Raw genomic sequence first — 21,225 nt, forward strand, 5'->3', positions numbered from 1 at the left:
ACCATGACTATCTTTGCTAGAACCACTCCATTAGTCCAGTCCCCCCCCCCATCTTAATAACTCCCTAAGCCCTCATTCACATTAAATGGGGCTTTGTCCACGAACCAAGGCTTAACCTACTAAAGATAGTGGAATGGGAAGGCACTGGACTCTTATAGGGACCATTTGGGATGAAAAAGAGAGAATAAGTTTGTCTATAAGAAGCAGTTGCTAAGATATTGGCTCTCACATCCTGTACCACATCCAGGTGAGGGAAGTAAATTTCCCTATGATTAACTGGAGCAGGACAGTGGGACAGAAAAATTGTGTCCTGGACGAGGGTAAAGGTTAAAACCACTTAATGAAGTCTGGGCAATAACACCACATTGCCCTTGTGCAAGACTCAAAAGGGTTCTTAGCAGTATAAGAACACTACTTTAGACACTTGCACAGGTGATAGCTACAAGAAACACCACCTGTGGGTGACAGTGGAAAAAGGAAGGGGGATTTATAAAGGGTGGAGTGAACCAGATCCAGATCCTAAAGAGTTACAGGAGTACAAACAGGGTAACCACATGAGAGACACCCTAAACAAAAGTCATAATCAAGAAAAGAAAAGCCAATGGTCTCTGAGGCAAGATAGCAAAAGTAGAGATCCGACAAATACTGTACAAACCCAGCTGCAGGAAGGAGAGCATTTGTCCCTCAAAAAATCCCCTATAGTAGAAACCCTAGGTTCATCCTAAGTGAAATATGCCATCCGCATATGATGATAAACTTTGAGAGAAGTTGAGGTCCTAGCTGTAAGCAGGATGGTAAATCAGTCCTTGAGAAAGAAAAACCCAATGATCTGAAAGAGCCCTTGAAGAATCTGCCAAGAGCCTTATCGGGTCAGAGTACCACATCTACCTGTGCCAATCCTGAGTGATGAGAATCACTGGATCACACTCCATTTCAAATCTATGAAGGAAAGAAGAAGTTTTAAAGGGAGAAATGCTCCAGAATGTTGCTCAGGAGATGAAATTCCACTGATATCCAAGTTCCCTGCACAGGGAGTGCTTAGGACTCTATTCCAGCTCAATGGTCTGGCATCTGTCTTGACTGTCTTGAGGATCTTACACAAGATGGGAAGGAAGGACTTGCCTAATCTAAGGGCCAGACTCCTGAGCCATCAAGCCAGGGACACTTGGTTCATGATACCAGATGAATTGGCCAGTCCAGAAAACAAACTGCCCCACAAAAGTAGAATGTTGTGTTCTAGGGGGTCTGACATAAACCTGGGTAAATAAAAGTGCCTTGAATGACGCTACCAAAAAGCCCCTGGCATCTCCTTAAAAAAAAAAAAAAGCAAAGGCAGGCAATTCATGAACTTAACCACTTGCCGACCAGCAACGTACCCGTACATTGCTAGATTTCAACTGATTATACCTGGATGATGCCTGAGGCATCATCCCAGCACCGTTTTGAGTGGGTGGTTGGCTCTCTTGTAAAAAGAAGTCCTAGCAGCTTCGCCTTTATTCAGGTTGGCTTTGTTTGGCTCCTGGCTTTGGTGACATGGCATCACTTCGGGTTTACCCGGATGTAAAAGCCACTATTTAAAAAAATCAAAAAACATTTAATCACACCAATCTTGGTGTGATCAAATGCTTATAAGGGCAGAGGAGGGATTTTGGGGTCTTAGAGACTCTAGATCTCTCAATAAAGAGTACCTGTCACATGCCTATTGCTGTCACAAAGGATGTGTACATTCCTTGAAACAGCAATGAAAGTGATAGAAGAAAAAAAAAATGAAAGCGACATTGTAAAAAAAAAAAATTAAAGTGCCCTTGTTACCCGTGCTTGCGTGCAAAGTTGAATGCACACATTGATCCTGCATGCACTCAAACAGCAATCCTCCCCCACGTGTGAGTTATCACCACCAATGTAAGATCATTGGCAGTAATTCTAGAACCACACCTCATATGTACATCTAAAGTGGTAACCTGTAAAGGTTTTTAAAACGTCATCTATGGATAGTAAAATTTACTTTGTTTGTCACCATTGAATGTGACATGTTTGGTATATTTTTACTTGGCATATCACCATCTTTAAGATTTTAACAAAAATTGGGTTATGTATTGTGCTTTTTTGCTTAAAATTCATATTTTTCCCCAAAAAATTGCGTTTGAAAAACTGCTGCGCAAATGACGTGTGATAAAAAATTGCAAAACCCACCATTTTTTTCTCTAGGCCCCCATATATAATGTTTGGGGGTTCTACCTGATTTTCCAGCAAATAATATGTGTCTGCATAAGAAGATGCAGCAGCATCCTTGTGGCCTCTGTGCTTACCATCAGCACACAACTGAAAGATTTGGGACATAAAATCATGCATGACTGAAGTAAAAACCTCCTTGGACAGAGCAGAGGAGACAGTCATGCCTGACAGAGTTAGGGAAGTCTAAAATATGGCACAAACTCTAGGAGAAGATGGCACAAAGATTTAAGGCTACCGATGCTGTTCGCATCAGTAGGCACACTGCAAGCAGCACTGGAGTCTTTAGTGGGGTGTGAGATGGAGGTGTCTGGAACTTCTCTGATGCTGTATATAATCAGATATGGGGCAAGCACTTGGCAGTGAAGCATGGTAACTCCGGATATGTGGCAAGGCCTGAGGTACTCACAAAACTAATAGCAGGTAGCAGGTATATGGTCAGATTGCTGAAGGTAACCAAGTCAATGCAGGCGAGCAACAGGAATGAATCGAGGATTGGAGTTTTATGTGGTGGAGCAGCAGTGGGGATATGCTTCCTTAATGCTGAATGCATGTGTGCACAACAATCTATCCAGTCATTGATGTCAGTCCCTCAGTATTACCCCTTCTGTGGTAGGAACTGGGGATTCAAAGGTGCCAGTGATCTGAGCCCAGTGCCCCAAGGTTACTTTCAGTCTAGACAAAAATTGGTTATGCAGTTTCTGGCAGAGCCAAACAAAAGATGTCCTTACTCATAGGACACTAGCAAAAAAACTGAGGCTTGCTGGTAGTAGGAGTGGGTTATCCTAGGCTGGGTTACAATTTTTTATTGTTTGTCAATGTCCATTCCTTCTTGCAACTTTATCTATCTTTAAAACAAAAGAAGCTGTTCTAGTATTTTCCTGTGTTGCCATGCGATGGATCACATTATGCGAATAGTCATGTATGAGCAAAGAACAGTGATGATATGGTTACACTATATTTGGGGGAAAGTTAAGACTTCTGAGTCTTTTCTTGTGGTTGGTTGTTTTTTGGTGTTTGGTCTAGGAAATGGTTAACGAGTATCTATTGTCAAACTATAAACGCATACATTTATTTTCACATTGTATTTCAATTATGTCTAGCCTACTCCTATTACTATCTAAATGATCTTGAGGTTTGTAAACTTAATTTGTGAAGATACCCACATATTTACTTTATTGAATTCTGTGACACATATTCACTATGCCCTGCGGGTAGGCACTGCTGTATTACATAATTCACTAAGTCTGCCTTCTGAACTGAAGATGTGCTAAGAGGAGGAATCTCAGGAGGCAGAGTCAGTACAGCAATCATTGATTGCAAGGTACCATGGGATATGTAGTCTTAGTAAATGGAAAGTGAAGAGCAGAGGAGAAGCTGCAAAGCATGTAGGGAATCCAAAAAGTAAAGTTGTGAAAAGAGAGTGCAGACGCACTTACAACATTAAAGGAGATTTTTAACGGAAGGTATGTAGAAGAGAATAAAGGGCTAGCCGACTGCCTTAATGAATACTTCTGTTCAGTTTTTACAGAAGAAAAAGAAGGAAAAGGACCTCCACTTGAAAGGATGACTAATGAATCGTTTGATGCATGTGTCTTTACAGAGGAAGACGTTCTAAGATTGCTGTCTAAAGTGAAGACAAATAAGTCACAGGGTCCTGATGAGATACACCCAAAATTATTAAAAGAGCTTAGTGGTGAGCTGGCAAAACCATTAACAGATTTATTTAACCAATCATTAGTAACGGGAGTCGTCCCGGAAGATTGGAAATTGGCAAATGTCGTGCCCATTCACAAGAAAGGTAGTAGGGAGGAATCGTGCAACTATAGACCAGTGAGTCTGACATCAATAGTAGGCAAATTAATGGAAACCCTATTAAAGGATAGAATTGTGGAACATCTTAAATCCCATGGATTGCAAGATGAAAAACAACATGGGTTTACTTCAGGGAGATCATGTCAAACAAATCTTATAGATTTTTTTGACTGGGTGACTAAAATAATAGACGGTGGAGGTGCAGTAGACATTGCATATCTAGATTTTAGTAAGGCTTTTGACACTGTCCCACATAGAAGACTTATCAATAAGCTACAGTCATTGAGCATGGACTCCCATATTGTTGAGTGGATTAGGCAGTGGCTGAGTGACAGACAACAGAGGGTTGTAGTCAATGGAGAACATTCAGAACAAGGTCATGTTACCAGTGGGGTACCTCAGGGATCTGTACTGGGACCAATTTTGTTTAATATCTTCATAAGTGATATTGCAAAAGGCCTCGATGGTAAGGTTTGTCTTTTTGCTGATGACACAAAGATATGTAACAGGGTTGATGTTCCTGGAGGGAAACGCCAAATGGAAAAGGATTTAGGAAAACTAGAAGAATGGTCAGAACTCTGGCAACTGAAATTTAATGTGGATAAGTGCAAGATAATGCACCTGGGGCGTAAAAACCCAAGGGCAGAATATAGAATATTTGACACAGTCCTGACCTCAGTATCTGAGGAAAGGGATTTAGGAGTAATTATTTCAGAAGACTTAAAGGTGGGAAGACAATGTAATAGAGCAGCACGAAAGTGCTTATGCCGCTGTACAGAACACTGGTGAGACCTCACTTGGAGTATTGTGCGCAGTACTGGAGGCCATATCTCCAGAAGGATATAGATACTCTAGAGAGAGTTCAGAGAAGAGCTACTAAACTAGTACATGGATTGCAGGAAAAAACTTACCAGGAAAGGTTAAAGGACCTTAACATGTATAGTTTGGAAGAAAGAAGAGACAGAGGGGATATGATAGAAACTTTTAAATACATAAAGGGAATCAACTCGGTAAAGGAGGAGAGCATATTTAAAAGAAGAAAAACTACCACAAGAGGACACCGTTTTAAACTAGAGGGGCAAAGGTTTAAAAGTAATATGAGGAAGTATTACTTTACTGAGAGAGTAGTGGATGCATGGAATAACCTTCCTGCAGAAGTGGTAGCTGCAAATACAGTGAAGGAGTTTAAGCATGCATGGGATAGGCATAAGGCTATCCTTCATATAAGATAGGGCCAGGGACTATTCATAGGATTCAGATATATTGGGCAGACTAGATGGGCCAAATGGTTCTTATCTGCCGACACATTCTATGTTTCTATGTTTAACTATTGTTTATATTGCTATTACAATTCTGATGATAAAATGAAAGTGCATGCTTTGATCATAGATTTCCATTATGTGTTAGGGTCATTTTACGGATCATGTTAAGATTAGGAGTCAGTGACAGACCATATTTTTGTCTTTTTAATTTACTTTCAGCACTAAATGTCCTAGAACTACAGTAATTACCTAAAAACCAACGTGCCAAGAGTTAATGATTCATGAACACGCCCACACGAAGTAGCTTCTTAAGTTTTACATTAAACCTCAATTATGCCAGAGTAACAGAAAAAAAAAATCATACTATACCTGCAGGAAAAATTGAATTATACATATGATGAACTAAAAGTGTAGCTCTGGCAGCTGCAATTTGGTCAGCTTTTTGAAATATACTTATATCTGCGCAATACAAATATAGACAAAAGCATGGTTAAGTTATTTAGAAATGAAATAGTGACATATTTTAAAAATATACAGTACACACAAGTAATGAAAAAAAAAAGCTAAGGAAAAAGGAGGATGAAGAAATTAATATAAACAATTTACCTCAATAAAGCACTTTTTTGTGAAAAAAAAAAAAAAAAACAATTTGGGTTAACTAAGGATTAAAAGGAGGTTACGTAGAAACTCCTTATTTAATTAACTGTATTTTGTTTAACTTTTTCAGAGTTGCTTAAACAGGCATTAAAGCCTGTTTTCATTTTGGATAGAACAAGGTAGGACTATACCCACTGTCAGATTTTTTTCCACCATCTATGTCCCATTTCAAAGATTTCCCTTGACTTCCTGTCCCATTGCAAACAGGAAGTAAGAGGAAATACTTGAAAATTATGGAAAATCCTTTTGGGTCCCCTATGTCACTATAACTAGTGTCCTTATTGGAAGATTTCCCCTCCATTACTTTTCTGTGGACAACCCCAAAATGTGGGATTTTCTTTACTTTCACTTTCAAAAAAATGTTAAACAGGACAAATAGAGAGGCTGACGTTCCTTAATGGGGCACAAATAGCAATAAAAACTGAAAGGGGTTCGAATACTTCTCTATCCAGAACTAAACCAAAATATTTGCCTTTAGTTATACTTTAGGTGCAGATTAAAGAACAATACTTTGATTGCATAAAAGCACTTGATTATGAAAAATGAATAGCATATTCACTTTGCAAGGGAGTTTTTCCTCAGCTAATAGTACAAATGTGATTAAAGGTCAATCTGCAAAAATACTCAATTACATGCAGGGAAAAATTAAAATAACAGTGCTTTTGCTTGCACATAATTGGATGATAAAAGTCAGCAGAGCTTCATGTCATTCACTAAGGAACAAATTCCCTAATAAACTGAAAATTCACTTTGCAAAGTTTGCAGCCTCTTTGCCTTAAGTAAAATAAACTTCTATGTTAATTGCAGCTGTCAGAAGTCTTGATACACAAAGCGGCATGTGGTCTGGTATGGTTCATGATGAGAGGTTCACGATCATCCTCCCTTTCCTAGCCAGCCAGGCTTCATGCTTGGATAAGGGTCTGACATGGAAAGTACCCCACACTTCTGTTTCTTGTCTTTTGCTTGGAGTTTCTCTTAAACTCTATACAAGACTCTAGACTTGTTTTGCTTAGGGTCTTCTTTGAAATCCATACAAGACCCTCATTAAGTATAAGGCTGTGGAATGCATTTTTATGGGGAAGCCCATGCTGTTTATTTATTCATTTATTTTTGTGTGTGGTGTCCCTCATTAACATCTTTACCAGACCCTCATTAGGGATATGGGTCTGGTATGGATGAAAAACGTGTAATATTCCCATCGCACATATTCTTGGAGCAGATACCAACTGAAGAGTGGTGACACCATGGATCAAAGTATATATAGCAACCACACCATGGATCATCAAAATTAATGTCCAAATATTTATTTAAGAAGGTCACAAGACAGTGGTAAAGTGCAGCGTTTTAGGGCCACGCAGGCATGTGTTAAGTGCAATATAAAGTAAAAACTATTTTAAGAACCATCCACTTATCAAATAGAGAAAGGAACTGCCCCATACCTCTGACATCATATAGCAGCAAAAACAATTTGCACCATCTGGCATCATATGACATCATAAATCCCCTAGATCCCACCAAAAATAATGCAGACATCCATTTACACAAATTAACACCAAGAACATGTTCCAAAGAGCTTGCCTATTTCACATTTCATAAGGGTCTCAAGTATCTGCTCCGATGACAGTGACAGAAGAAATTGTACATGATGTATCACAAATTTCTGCCATGTGTGTTTTCTGCTTCCCTATTTCTCTCTTCCCTTGCCTCCCCTCCCCTTTTTTTCTCCCATCCTCCTCATCCTTGTTTTTCCCCCTTCTCCTCTCCCCCCTCCCACTACTTTTTTTGTATCTGGCCCCTTTTTCCCTCTGTTCCCTTCCTTTGACCCTTTTTTCTGAAGTCCTACCCTTTTCTTGTCTCATGTTGTTTCTTTGCTCCCCTTTCATCTTTGTATCCCTTGTTTTTTCAGATTGCCTCCAATTTTATGTTTCTCCACCAGAAGCCACCAGATTCCACCCAAAATCCAGCTTTGAGTGAATTTGCACTACATATAGGGGCAAAGTATTTAAAGATCCACAAAAGAGGCAATGCCATGTGACTATTATTTGCATACAGATGTGTGATCCTAGGTTAGGAAGTGTGGCTATTGTAAGGTTATTTTTTTGCAACTGCAATATAATACATGTACATACTGTCTACCAATAGAGTAAGAATCTTCTGGTCACTGTTCTGTGAGTTGGGTTTTCTGTGTGGCGTATCCAGATCTGGATTGCTGGACTCTTCAAGTTTTTTCTTTATCAATAGTTCTTTTTCAATTTTCATATCTAGCATCTCAAGATTGTGCTGAAGAGCCTTCTCTAGAAAAGTGATAGTTTCATCGTGTTCCTTAACAAGTTTCTAAAATATAAGCAACAGTAAACAATATTAAGGCCCAAACAAACTGTTATATTAGGTCAGCAGTTTTTTTTTTTTTTTGGTGACTGCACATAGCAGAAATACTTCTACAGAATGGTCTGATTGTTTCTTCAGAAAAGACCAGGCTAGCAGAAGATTCCTTTACAAAAAAAAAAAAAAAAAAAAAACAAATATATCAGAGTAATAGATTCATATGTAATGTAGCATTGGTCCAAGCTGTATATGAAAAAAATTTACTATAAATAGTTCTGTTCTTGTGCAAGATTTTTTTTTTTTTTACTTGGAGCTACTCTGACCCCCCCCCCCCACACACACACACACACTTTCCCCCCACAGCAAAAACAATTACGTTAATGATCCCAACAAAAAAACATACAAATGAAATTAAGTAACCTAAATCTTTACAAAAAAAATCAAAAGCACAATCCTTTTATAACCCTATAAGCCCTAGGGTTCTCTATAGAGGGACCTACTATATATAATGAAAGTAGGAAATAATTAATTAATAAAACCTATATTGCTTGCTAGCTTTAGGGGAAAATATCAAGCATACTGAAAGCTTACATATACATGGAAATTTATATTTTCCCAAAATAGGTTCAACAATTTTTCTTTAACCTAAAATTCCAATAGTCTGAAAAATGTCAATAATGTGATTTTTTAGCAGCATTGGTATGTTTTTTTTTTTTTTTAAACATAGAGAATTTTTTTTTTTTAAACATAGAGAAAATTTCTAAATCTGTACTAGCTTTCCTCATGGTCCTCCTAATTTTCTAGATAAATCGTAGCTGTGTATATTGAGAGTCAGGGAGGATGGCTGGGAAAACATTTGGTAAAATCTGAACTTGTGGCTAGGCAGTGCAGCCAACTTTGCCTGACCTCTTTCATCAAATGACTCAATTCTCCTCGTTCCAGCTGGTCCTGGAGTTTCAGGCTTTCATCTAAAATGTGTTTTCTGTGAGCCTGTTCCACTTCTGCCTGCTTGGCTTGCTTGAATAATGCTTGTTCATCTAATGGAATGTTCCCTTTTTGTTCTGGTGACACCATTTTGCACTGTAACAAAATATATACATTGTCAAGGAACTTAAACCTATTCTCAAAAGTAGGAGTTTGGAAATTACCATATTGTAAAAAATACAGTAAACAATAGTTAATTAGGTATAAAGCGTGTTTAAAGATCAAACAAAAGAACACAAATGCTAGAGTAGCTTTAGAATAGTAATGACCACTAACTGCTAATATGAATTACATTTTCAATAGTCATTTTTTTAATTTACCAAAAATATTTTCTAAGATTAGCTTACAGTACAAGTAAATGTATATATGCCGAAATTGTGATCAGCGTTTGGCCAGTTTTACATAATATGGGCAGCAGACCTGGATCTCTGATGGAACTAGATTGCCTTAACAGCTATACATTCTCAGAATTAAAGAATTTTATTTATTTATTTTGCAGTGATATAGATGTAGCCAGGATATTTACACCAAACACATATTTTACATAACAAATTGAACATTAATTATTATGCTGTTACAATATAATTTTATCAAACAATGCTTCCTTCTCTGGTCTGCAGCTTTTCTCCTCTTTCGTCATATGTATTTTTTTGATATGGAACATATAATTACCTGTTCGCTAAATTGGGTACTCTCGGATAACTCTTTAAGCTCCTCCTTCAGATATTTCAATTGCTGCTCTACAAAGGCCTGAAGTTCATATTCAAGACAACTTGCTTCCTCCAAACATGCAAGAATGTGTACCTGTCAAATTAGGGTGTGCTAGTTATATTTCATTGGTTGATCTGAGAGAAGTATTTCAGAACACAGATTAAAAACATTGATAAAACAAAACTGATCATTAATTTTTTGATATATAAATATATATATATATTTATATATCTATATACATATATATATAGATATATATCTATATCTATATATATACTGTATAATCATAAAAATGAAGTCTGAATTTTTATCCCAAGCCGCCAGTGCAACACCAACTGATCCTAACTTGGCTTTAAATATTGTGTAGTTTAGCTGATTGTATATTAGCTATATTGGTATGATAGTTATACAGGGAAAATCCAGATCTGCTATTTTATATTGCTACATTTTATATACATTGATTACATTATATCCATGGATTTAACTTTATCAAAATCCTCCAGGAATAATCAATTCTTCAATTAATATTTCCCCCACTAATTTCCTTCCCTTTTCATTTCATTATCTACAAATCAAACCCTACAGTACAACTTGTTGACCCGCTATCATATATGGAATATAATTATTCTAGCAATTCAAATACAAATATACGGAATCATTTGAACAATAATTTACCCGAAACTTCTCCCATCTGAAAGGATCACTTTTTTTAAACAAATCTTGTTCTTGTTTTACTGGTTCAAACCTGACTTAAAATATTGTAAAAATATTGTGTATTAGCTTTTATAAGGGGGCTGGATGAGCTTATCTTGGGAAAAAATGTGTGGCTAATAACCTTAAAGAAAGGTGATTGTCCCTTTCTAGCCCATATGTACAGGGCTACTTGGACTAATGGTAAATCCAGCCTTAAACCTAATCTTGGATCTAGGTGGTGTCCTGCTTCCAGTATTCAGTTCACCAAAGAATGATGTATTTTTTATATTTGTTTTTTTGTAAATGTGTTACCTATTCTGTTGGGTATGCAATTAATGTAATATCGAGTCCTTAAAAGAAGATTTGTCCACCTTTAATATCCCACTTGATCCCTTTCATTATCCACTTGCCAATCAAGCTTTTTCTGACACTTTTTATTTACAAGTTTAAATCAGTATTTCTTCCTAGAAAAATACTTAGAACCCCCTAACATTATAAATATATTTTTTTTTTAGCAGAGACCCTAGAGATTAAAACTGCGATCATTGCATTATTTTATGCCACATGGTAATTGTGAAGCGGTTTTTCAAATGCAATTTTTTGGAACAAAATATACTTTAATTAATTAAAAATAAAAAACATAATATACTGTATATCCCAATTTTTTGTAAAACGTGAAGGATGATGTTACGCCAAGTAAATAGATGCCTAACATGTGATGCTTTAAAATTGTGCACGCTTGTGGAATGGCCACAAACTACAATAATTATTATGTCACACGGTATTTGCGCAGTGGTTTTTTTAACGCAACTTTTTTTGGAAAAAAACACATTCATGAATAAAAAAAACGAATCAGTAAAGTTAGCCCAATTTTTTTGTATAATTTGCAATATGATAATAGGTCGAGTAAATAGATACCTAACATATCATACTTTAAAATTGCGTCTGCCCGTGGAAAAATTCTCTATAGACGACACTTTAAACGCCTTTACAGGTTACCAGTTTAGAGTGGCACAGGAGGTCTGGGGCTAGAATTATTGCTCTTGCTCTGACATTCGTGACAATACCTCACATGTGTGGTGCGATCTCCGTTTACATATGCGTGTGGGAGTAACATATGGGTTCGCATTTGCGCGTAAGCACAGTGAGACCGGGCACTTTAAATTTTTATTTATTTATTTATTTATTTCATGCAAAAATTATTTTTTTACACGTTTTAATTTTTTTTTGTACAAACTTTATTGCTATTACAATGGATGAACAGCATCCCTTGTGATAGCATGGACCTTGACAGGTCCTCTTTATGGAGAGATTTGGGGTTTATTAGACCCAAAATCTCTCCTCTGGCCCCCAATGCAGCCGATCGGACCAAGATTGGTCCGATCGGCTGCTTCTCTGGCTGCTGGTGGCCAGGTAAACAAAGGAGCAGAACTGGAAGTGATGAATACTCATCGCTCCCAGTTTCCAAGGTTACAGACAGAGGGAAACAACGTCAGTTCATCTCTCTCTGTCCCAGGCAGTCATCACCGCCGGCTGCATCTCTCCCAGCCTATGCAATGGGACCTGAGAGCCTGGGAGAGGTGATGGCGGGAGTGGGGTGGGACCCCTTTCTGCCACCCACAGAAGTGATCGAGTGGCTAACTAGCCACTTAGATCAATTCTGATTTGCAGAGAATTGCCGGCTGCTAATAAAGGTACAGGGATGATTCCTGTAGGTGCATGCATCATCCCGGTATAACCACTCAAACCCAAGGACGGGCATGTCCTTGGGTGGGAAGTGGTAAAAATAAATAAATAGTTTACTCCTGCCCTAGGTTGCTCCAGTGCTCCAAAACCATAAAGACAATCAAGTCGCGTGACTCAGCAAGCTTGAGATACCGTAAGCTTGAGAAACACCAGCGAGTGGTGGGAGGGGGGCCCGCCTGCTGCTTCTGAAAGCGATCCAGTGGCTAATTAGCCACTCGGACCATTTTTATGAGAAAGCCTGTCACCAGCTGAAACAAACAATAATGGGGTTATGGCTGATGGCTTCAGTCATAACCCTGGTAAACCACTTGCAAATCGCAACAAATAAATACGTATTACGGACAGCAAGTGATTATATTACTCACTCTGCTGCTCATCTAATGAAATACCTTGCCTTGAGCCAGAGTTTTGTTTTTAGTGCTCTGCTGCATTTCTGTCCAAGGCAGGCCTTGCACAGTCAAAGCTTTGGAAAAGGCTGTCTCCAAGGACTGGAGATACACAAGGTAAGTAAACATTACTATTCCCCCATAGGGAAGAGAGGCCACTCATGAATCCTAATGTTATGAATAAATCCCATATTTTTTGTTTAGGAGATTATGGTATGAGCAGAGTTGATGGGGAGCATCAGGCTGCATTAAATTATGTGTCTCCCTTACATAGCCTACACAAGGAATGTCCTAATATTTCTTCCATGGTAAGAGTGCTCACCTTTTAAAGCAACATTGCCCCCCCATGATCAATGTCTGATGCAAGCACTGGGTATGGAGAACATTTACAAACAAACTGTAACTTTAAAAAAATCTTATTCATCATTCTGTGTGATGCAACCCATGTAATTTTCATACACTCCATTGTTTCAACCATTTCAAACACCATGGAGAAAGAAATGAATATAACAATATTACATAGGACATAATACTCACTTTGTCAGAGCAATATTCCTTCAGTTCACTGGCAAATTCCTTTAGATGACGTTCCCTTAGTTGAACTCGTTTTAAGACATGCTGCAAGTCTGTAAATAAAAATCTGACTTCTGTTTTGTTGTTAAATAGATGGAATAAATCTTCTTGGTAAGGCATCTTAAAAATATAAAGATGGATAACAGAATTTGATGATGCACCTATTTCATCATGCATGTTTATTATTACAATGAATACGTAAATTAAACATTTTTTTTTCCCACGTGTGTAGAAAAAAACAAAACTTTCATTTATGAGCCCAGTGTGTTTTTTACATGGCTTTATCTTAAATAACATGACCTGCTCTGGCAAATGCACATTTTTTTTACATCACATTGGATTTGCAGAGGGGTATGTGGGGGTTTCTTTCCTAGGCTGTAGTACAATGTATTCCTTAGTAGTGTTGGGCGAACGGTTTGGCCGGGGCATGAGTTTGGTCCGTACATTGGCTGTTCACACCCAAATTTGCACAGCGCATTCTGTCTATGGGCTTCCCTGCTGACAGCTGAAATTAAAAAATAAATTTTCTGGTAAAAAAAGAAAAAACAGTGTTCCCCGATGTAAATCCATCTTCAATCATGACCCCCGCCGCACCCGAAAAAGAAAAAAAAAATGCTCCGCACTTATTGCCCTCCGCACTCATTGGACTGCTCAAAGCCTCCTCCACTGTTTAACAGTTCTTATAAACTGGCAACGTCACTTGGTGGCACCGCCCCCTTGTAACCTCACCAACCCAGCATGCACTAGTCTGTGATGTCACAAGGGGCGGTGGGCGGTATGATTGGCAATGGATTTTAATCGGGGGACACTGTTTTATATTTTTATTTTTTAATAAAGAAGTTGTCAAAAACTGTCTCCGTGTTTTTTTTTATTACTTTTTGATACTTTTTTGGTGAATGGGTAGGCCATACTTATTCACATAGGGGGCACCCAAGGCATTGTTGAGAGCATGTGGCTTGGTAAAGTTCAGAAGGGGGGGCACTCCCTCGCCCCCCCATTTCCTGACCTGCTAGGCTGCATGCTTGGATAAGGGTCTGTTATGGATTTTGGGAGGAACCCCATCCCATTTTTTCTTAATTTTTTTTTAAATAGCTGGGTGCTGGCAATTGCAACCGAGAGTCAATTTAGATGTGATTTGGCTTGTTTTTTTTTTTTTTTTTTTAGAAATTTCATTTTTGCTGCAGTATGTTTTAAACATGCTACAGATGAGACACTTTACAGGCAGACTAAGGGGACCCCCCAGGCACTATATTTTTATATTTTAAATTTTTATTGTTGTACTTTAAGCATCATTGAAATCGCTGCTCCTTCAAAAGTGTTTTAATCACTTCCGGACTGCCCACTGCATATATACTGCAGCAGGGTGGCCTGGCTTCTTGGGGGGTTCTCGGGGACGCCCCCACACCACCAGAGACCCTCTCCTGCTGTGATTAGACACAGCGGGAGCCAATCAGTGGGACCGGCGGGCACCCACGATCATGCAGGAGAATGGCAGAATGTAAACAAGCAGACGCCTGTTCTGTCACAGAGGAAGAGTGAGATCTTGTGTTTCAGCTAAGCTAAGCTGAAACACAGATCTCTCTTTTCCTTTAGCACATCTATCCCCCACACAGTAAGAAAGCACTCCTTAGGAGCACACTTAACCCCTTGATCACCCCTAGTGTTAACCCCTTCACTGCCAGTGTCATTTATACAGTAAAAGTGCATATTTTTTCAGCACTGATCACTGTATTGATGTCACTGGTCCCCAAGAAGTGTCACGTAGTGTCAGATTTGTCCGCCGCAATGTCGCATTCCCGCTAAAAATCGCTAATCGCTGCCATTACTAGTAAAAACAATTAAAAAAAATAAAAATGCCATAAATCTATACCATAGTTGGTAGACTCTATAACCTTTACACAAACCAATCAAAATACACATATTAGTATTTTTTTACCAAAAATATGTAGCAGAATACATATTGGCCTAAAATTTTTTATTGGGAATGTTTTATAGCAGAAAGTAAAAAATATTGTTTTTTTTTTCAAAAATTTTTTTTTTTCAAAATTGTCAGTCTTTTTTTGCTTGTACATGATTAACCACTTTAAGACTGGAAGGGCCCCCTTAATGACCAGGCCCTATTTTGCAATTCGGCACTGTGTTATTTTAGTGGCAATCGTGCGATGCTGTACCCAAATAAAATTGACGTCCTTTTTTTCCCATAAATAGAGCTTTCTTTTGGCGGTATTTGATCACCTGTGCAAATTTTTATTTTTGCGCTATAAACAAAAAAAACAATATTTTTCACATTCTACTATATAACATCCTCAAAAAAAATGTAAAAATCAAAATGTTTTAACATTTTTAGGCCAATTTGTTTTCTGCTACATATTTTTGGTAAAAAAAAAAAAAAATCGCAATAAGCGTATTTTGATTGGTTTGCGCAAAAGTTTTTGTGTCTACTAACTACGGGAAAGATTTATGTCATTTTTATTTATTTATTTATTTTTTTACTAGTAATGGCGGCGATCTACGTTTTTTGCGGGACTGCGACATTGCGGCGGACAGATCGGACCCCTGACTGACATTTTCGACACTTTTGGGGGTACCAGTGACATTACTACAGTAGTCAGTGCAATACATATGCACTGTTACTGTAAAAATTACACTGGCAGGGAAGGGGTTAACAGTATAGGTGATCAATGAGTTAAATGTGACCCTAGGGGAGTGATTCTAACTGTATGGGAGTTGAACTTGTGAAATGATCACAGAGACATGCAATCCTATATAGAAGGATCACATGAGCTCTGTGATCATTTCAGGGAGAAGGACGGTCAGCTGTGTTTACAACAGCTGACCGACCGTCCTCTCTCAGCGGGGAACTATCGAGAGTGTCAGGCGGCAATTGGAGCCGTCTGACACACGCATCTGCTCCCCCGCTGCCGAGTGTGGGGAAGGAGCGCGCGCTCGCCCCCTAGCTCCTCCCAGGCGAGCGACGTATCCTTACGTCGCTTTGCCTGTACGAGCTAGCCTGCCGCAGTAAATGTACAGGAGGCGCTCGGGAACTGGTTAAATGATGGAAGTCAGCAGAGCATCAACTCATTCACTAAGCTCTGGGACAAATTCCCTTGCACAGTGCAACTTCCCTTGCAATGTGACCAGCCTATTTGCCATTAGTAAATCAACACCACAGAATTACACAATCCTGTGTGAAGGTTAATTAATATTACTAGGTTTTTTATTGCCCTGGGACTGTGGTGCTTTTTTGATGGTTTTTACACGAATTGTCCCTTTAGATGAATATTTAGTGCAGTTTCCAGCAAGTATATTATCCAGATTAAAGAGAGATAAAAGAGCCCAAGAGCATTTTAATTGGAGGTAAAAAAAGTCATATAAAATCATCCAACGCATTTCAGGGGCAGCACTAAGCTCAATTAATCAGGGTTCAAAACAGGACAAAATTCGTATGCTTCATTGCTGTTTTCAAGTCAGGAAACCATGTGGAGAATTCAATATTGATTCTAATATAGATCTGTGAAGTCCCATAGTCCCAGAGTTCATCCAAATTTTATCTTGTGCTGAGCCCTGATGAAGGAGGAGTGATGTTGCTCCCCAAACACATTGACTGTGTTTTATATCACTTTTTTTTACCAACAATACAATTATCTTGGATGCTTTTATTTAGTTCTGGCACTCATTTCTTTATTTCAACAGTTTGAGTTACTGTTGGGTGTCCAACAAGGGAAGCCTTTCTGTGTGGGATCCACCTTGCCAGAGCTATTGAACTCGAGTATTCCCTCATTTGACTACACTTGCAAGTCTAAGTTTCCAGAACCTCTTTGAAGATGTTCTAGAATCCAAATATCCTTCTAGCAGAACTCTGTCACCAAGTAGGGCAATGAGGTTTGAGCATTATGATATAAGGTTAAGAAAACTGTTTAAATAATAATTTACTGTGTTGTCATTGTTCTATTTAATAATAGTTGATTTATTTAAAATATTTTGTGTATGGCAGGTGTCATCATTTTCACCTTTTCTTTTTAATGTACAATAACTAAAAAGCCTTCAGTCCGTGCGCTGTGTCCAGAATGCGATGCGTTCCATGGGCCGGAAACACGAGGCCGGAAATGATGTGATAGATGATTCTTTACGCATTTCGGCAGAATTACATCATCAGGAGCAGCTGCTTTTTACTCATTGTTCCTCTGTAAGTATATTTCCTTACTTTTACCACTACATTTTCATATTATGGGTTTACACTAAGAGATGCCTCTTTTATTTATATACCCTGTGATGGGAGTCCCCAGTGATCTGACCCATTGAGGTGGAGGAGGGGGATATACGATTGCCCAGTCATCTATTTGTTGGTGCCTCTGACCCCTGTTGGGGTTCAGTCCTCTGGTGAGTGTGGACCTGAGAGGGGAGAGCACGAGTAGATTCACCTTTGTGTTTCATCAGCATGCTTGCACTCATCATGAATGGACTGTTTGGACTATTATTTGAGATTTTATCTATTGCACATCTTGCACTGAAAGCACTTTTATATTTCTTATATGGTACAGTATAATTAGTTTTTTTTCATATTTTTGCCACTATTGGATTGCTTGTTATGTTTTTTATGTTTGTATTATCATCTATGCACTAATGTTAGAGTTTTTTTAAAGGGAACATATCCTATATTATTATTTTTCAAATGTTTTCGTTTTCCAGCAGAATCACTGATATGTTTGGATTACAGCCATGATGCAATATAGAAGTAATTAAGAATTTGTTAATGCGTGACGGCGTGCCTTCTATTGTTTGTACTTGAAAATATGTGACCACAAATCTGTAGTTAGATTTATATTTTTTATTTGTACCTTTTTTTTTATAAATTTTATTTCGGAGTTCATATTGTCTGTTGTGCCAATAATAGTCCCCTTGGTTACTTGGAGGGAAATTCTTTCTCTGTATATATTGGGATGATGGCACTATTCCACAGCACTCCAGCATGACTGAGCATTAAGTAATACAGTAGGGGTTGCCAAGTCCAGAAAACAATAAATAATATAGATATTATTATTCTTGCTGATCTTGCTTTAGAGTAAGCAGACATGGTAGATCCTTGAAAACGAATTCAACAGGAAATCTAAATCTTGCAATTTATTACAAGTAAAACTTACCGTGTTGGTGGAGTCATGCAAGCTCCATTTTTTGAAGATTTTCTCTTGATCATGTTTGTGGGCCTTAAAGCACTCTTGTAGCAGTATAACAGTCTGTCGCAAATGCCTTTGACATAGCATAAAACATATGGCAAAATCCATTTTACATCTGGTTTCAGAACACTTTGCCATCTCTTCTAACGATAATGTATCTTTCTCATGTAGCTAAAAAGAGGTAGGAATATTACTCTTTTTACAGCTAAGTGTGTGTTATAGTAAACCATCACTGAATTAAAAAAAAAACACACAAATTACCTTAAAAAATAAAATTTGTAGAACTAAAATGCACACTCTGTACGAATGGAAATTTAGTTAGACCAATTGTTAAGATGTATATCAAGAATTACAAAGCAGAAATTGAGGGACCCATTTGGCCTTTTAACTTATCATCGTATGTCATAAACCTAACTTGAAGTATACTTAAAATGCAAATTCTAATAATTATCACTGCACAGAAAAAAAAACTAAAAGCTTCACCTACAGCAAACCAGCACACTCTGTGATAACATCAACAAATCAAATGAAGCCAATATATACTGTATATAAATAGTAAAACAACTAGATCTATATAACATACTCTATAAACCCTGTGCGAATTTAAACCGTAATCAAGTCTAGTACCACATTTTTACTGATCTGGATATAGATGCATTGTTGTCTATGGAGCCATGCACACAGCTGCATCAAGATAGAACATTTTATATTTAAGTGGAGTAATTTATGCTCGTACACATATTTTTGCCAGAATATATGTGTATATTGCAATGCTGGCAATGAAGAAGAATATTATGCTTGTATATGCTTTTTTATGCAAGGTCTTTATTGAGCATTTTACAGAGAATCTTTTTGTCTACAATATCCTGAGTATAAACATCAGTAAATTCTTACGTCCGTGTACGTCTGTGAATAAAGAGAAAGAAGTGGTGTATAAATCTTCTTAGAAACTTCTGCTGTGTCTGATGAACACCTCCCCATACTGCTGGGAACCTGCTCACTTCAGTGTTGACTTCTAAGTTATAGGAGATCTAAACGGGCTCAATTGCAATCAACTGTATGATGGCAACATACACACCCACAAGCAGAAGTTGTTACACCATGCAATCCACAATGCTCTCTTCATAGTGTTCCCCCAAGTAATACAGTAGAATAAAAACCAATCTAGTTCTCTCCTTTTAAAAGGAATGTAATAAACAGTACATTGGTGGTTGCAACTGGATACTAATAACCCCTCCTCAATGCTAGAATCGGCTATTCTACAATCACTTGAGGCACTGCAGGTTCTCCTGTACTGGGAGAGAGAAGCTCCTTATCCCCTGACACTGTCTATGAAGACCACACTTAGGACTTGGAACATGGGACTTAGGTTTAAGTCCGCACCCTATTTACCCTCTCCCTAAACACCTCCCTGTGGAACAACCCATCTCTGCCCCACTACTATTTTCTCCTTGACGCAAAATGTTTAGCAAAATTTAAGATCAAATCTTTTGACCATATTGTAATGGCAGGTCACCTCCTTTCCTTTGATAGCTTCTGCACAAAATACAACATTCCCCCTCAGTATTGTTTTAGATACCTGCAGACTTCACATGCCTTCAGATCTCAGTTTCCTCAGAGTCATATACAGTAAACCTGTCACATTCTGCTTTAGAATCTCTTCTTTATAAGGACTGCCTCTCAAAACTGGGGACTGTGAGGAATTTTTGGACAGGCCCATTAAACAGCTTGCATCCATCAGAGTTTGCCTAATACAAATTCGGATTTTTCACCATGCCTGCCTTATACCGCACAGACTTCACAAGCAATTTCTTCCTCCTACTGGTGCTGTAACTATCCAGATGGAGATTTTTTCATGCTTTCTGGACCCTCTATCTCCCACTATTGGAATAATATTGTGGTAAATAATAATGCTGTTGCTCAGACTTCCTTCACTCCTTTACCTAGAATATGCTTATTCAGCCCCGAAGACCTGGTTCCCACGAATGTGGAACATACACTTCAAGGCCTTTTTGTTATTTCATATTCAGGAAAGCCATTGCATTACACTGGTAAAAAAAAAAACTACTCTCCGTCTATCCACTTGGAAGCAGCTAGTGAACTCCAACTTACTACTTTTATCAGGACATCTACAGTAATAGAATATACCTCAAAAAAATTACTAGTGTATGGGCACGTTGGCTTAGGGGCTTTCAGAGCTCCTTCTTAATGACACCTGTTGATTCACTGTTGTGAATCAATATTTATGTTGTGGTCATATTTATTTTCCTATTTCATCCACATACTATGCCCCACGTGGGAGACCCCAGTATGTTTCTTTCACAGACATCTTTTTCACTCTCCTGTACTTATCCATCTAATCTATGCGAGCCATGAAGCATCCGAGTTTCTTTTGTTTTAATTGTTTTTTTTTCTGCAGTATTGTATTCTGCTGAGTGGCCTAACCCTGCATGGGCCAGGCCACTCGACCTCTGTTTCTACTCATATTAAATAAAAAATAATGTTAAAAAAAAAAGGAATTGATTAACCACTTCCGCTCCAGAAGGTTTTACCCCCTTAATGACCAGGCCATTTTTTGCGATACGGCACTTTGTTGTTTTAACAGCTGTGCAACACTGTACCCAAATGAAATTGATGTTCTTTTTTGGCCACAGATAGAGCTTTCTT

At 38.1% G+C, this 21,225-nt stretch overlaps 1 protein-coding gene across 3 annotated transcripts in view; it reads right to left on the reverse strand.

Moving 5' to 3' along the window:
- Positions 1-21,225, reverse strand: part of LOC309568492 (uncharacterized protein) — an 88,361-nt gene that overhangs the window by 31,742 nt on the left and 35,394 nt on the right. For 2 of the 3 annotated variants that reach the window (XM_082274171.1, XM_082274169.1), the window contains exons 14-19: positions 18,526-18,729; positions 13,349-13,504; positions 9,948-10,079; positions 9,198-9,371; positions 8,096-8,300; positions 5,679-5,768 (exon numbers count right to left, since the gene is read on the reverse strand). In XM_082274171.1, the coding sequence (XP_082130297.1) occupies positions 5,679-5,768; positions 8,096-8,300; positions 9,198-9,371; positions 9,948-10,079; positions 13,349-13,504; positions 18,526-18,729 (961 nt within the window). The remainder of the gene's footprint in view (positions 1-5,678; positions 5,769-8,095; positions 8,301-9,197; positions 9,372-9,947; positions 10,080-13,348; positions 13,505-18,525; positions 18,730-21,225) is intronic. The other variant, XM_082274170.1, reaches the window with a different exon arrangement.

This window comes from Pelophylax lessonae (genome assembly GCF_965119305.1).
Source record: "Pelophylax lessonae genome assembly, chromosome: 12".
NCBI lineage: Eukaryota > Metazoa > Chordata > Amphibia > Anura > Ranidae > Pelophylax > Pelophylax lessonae.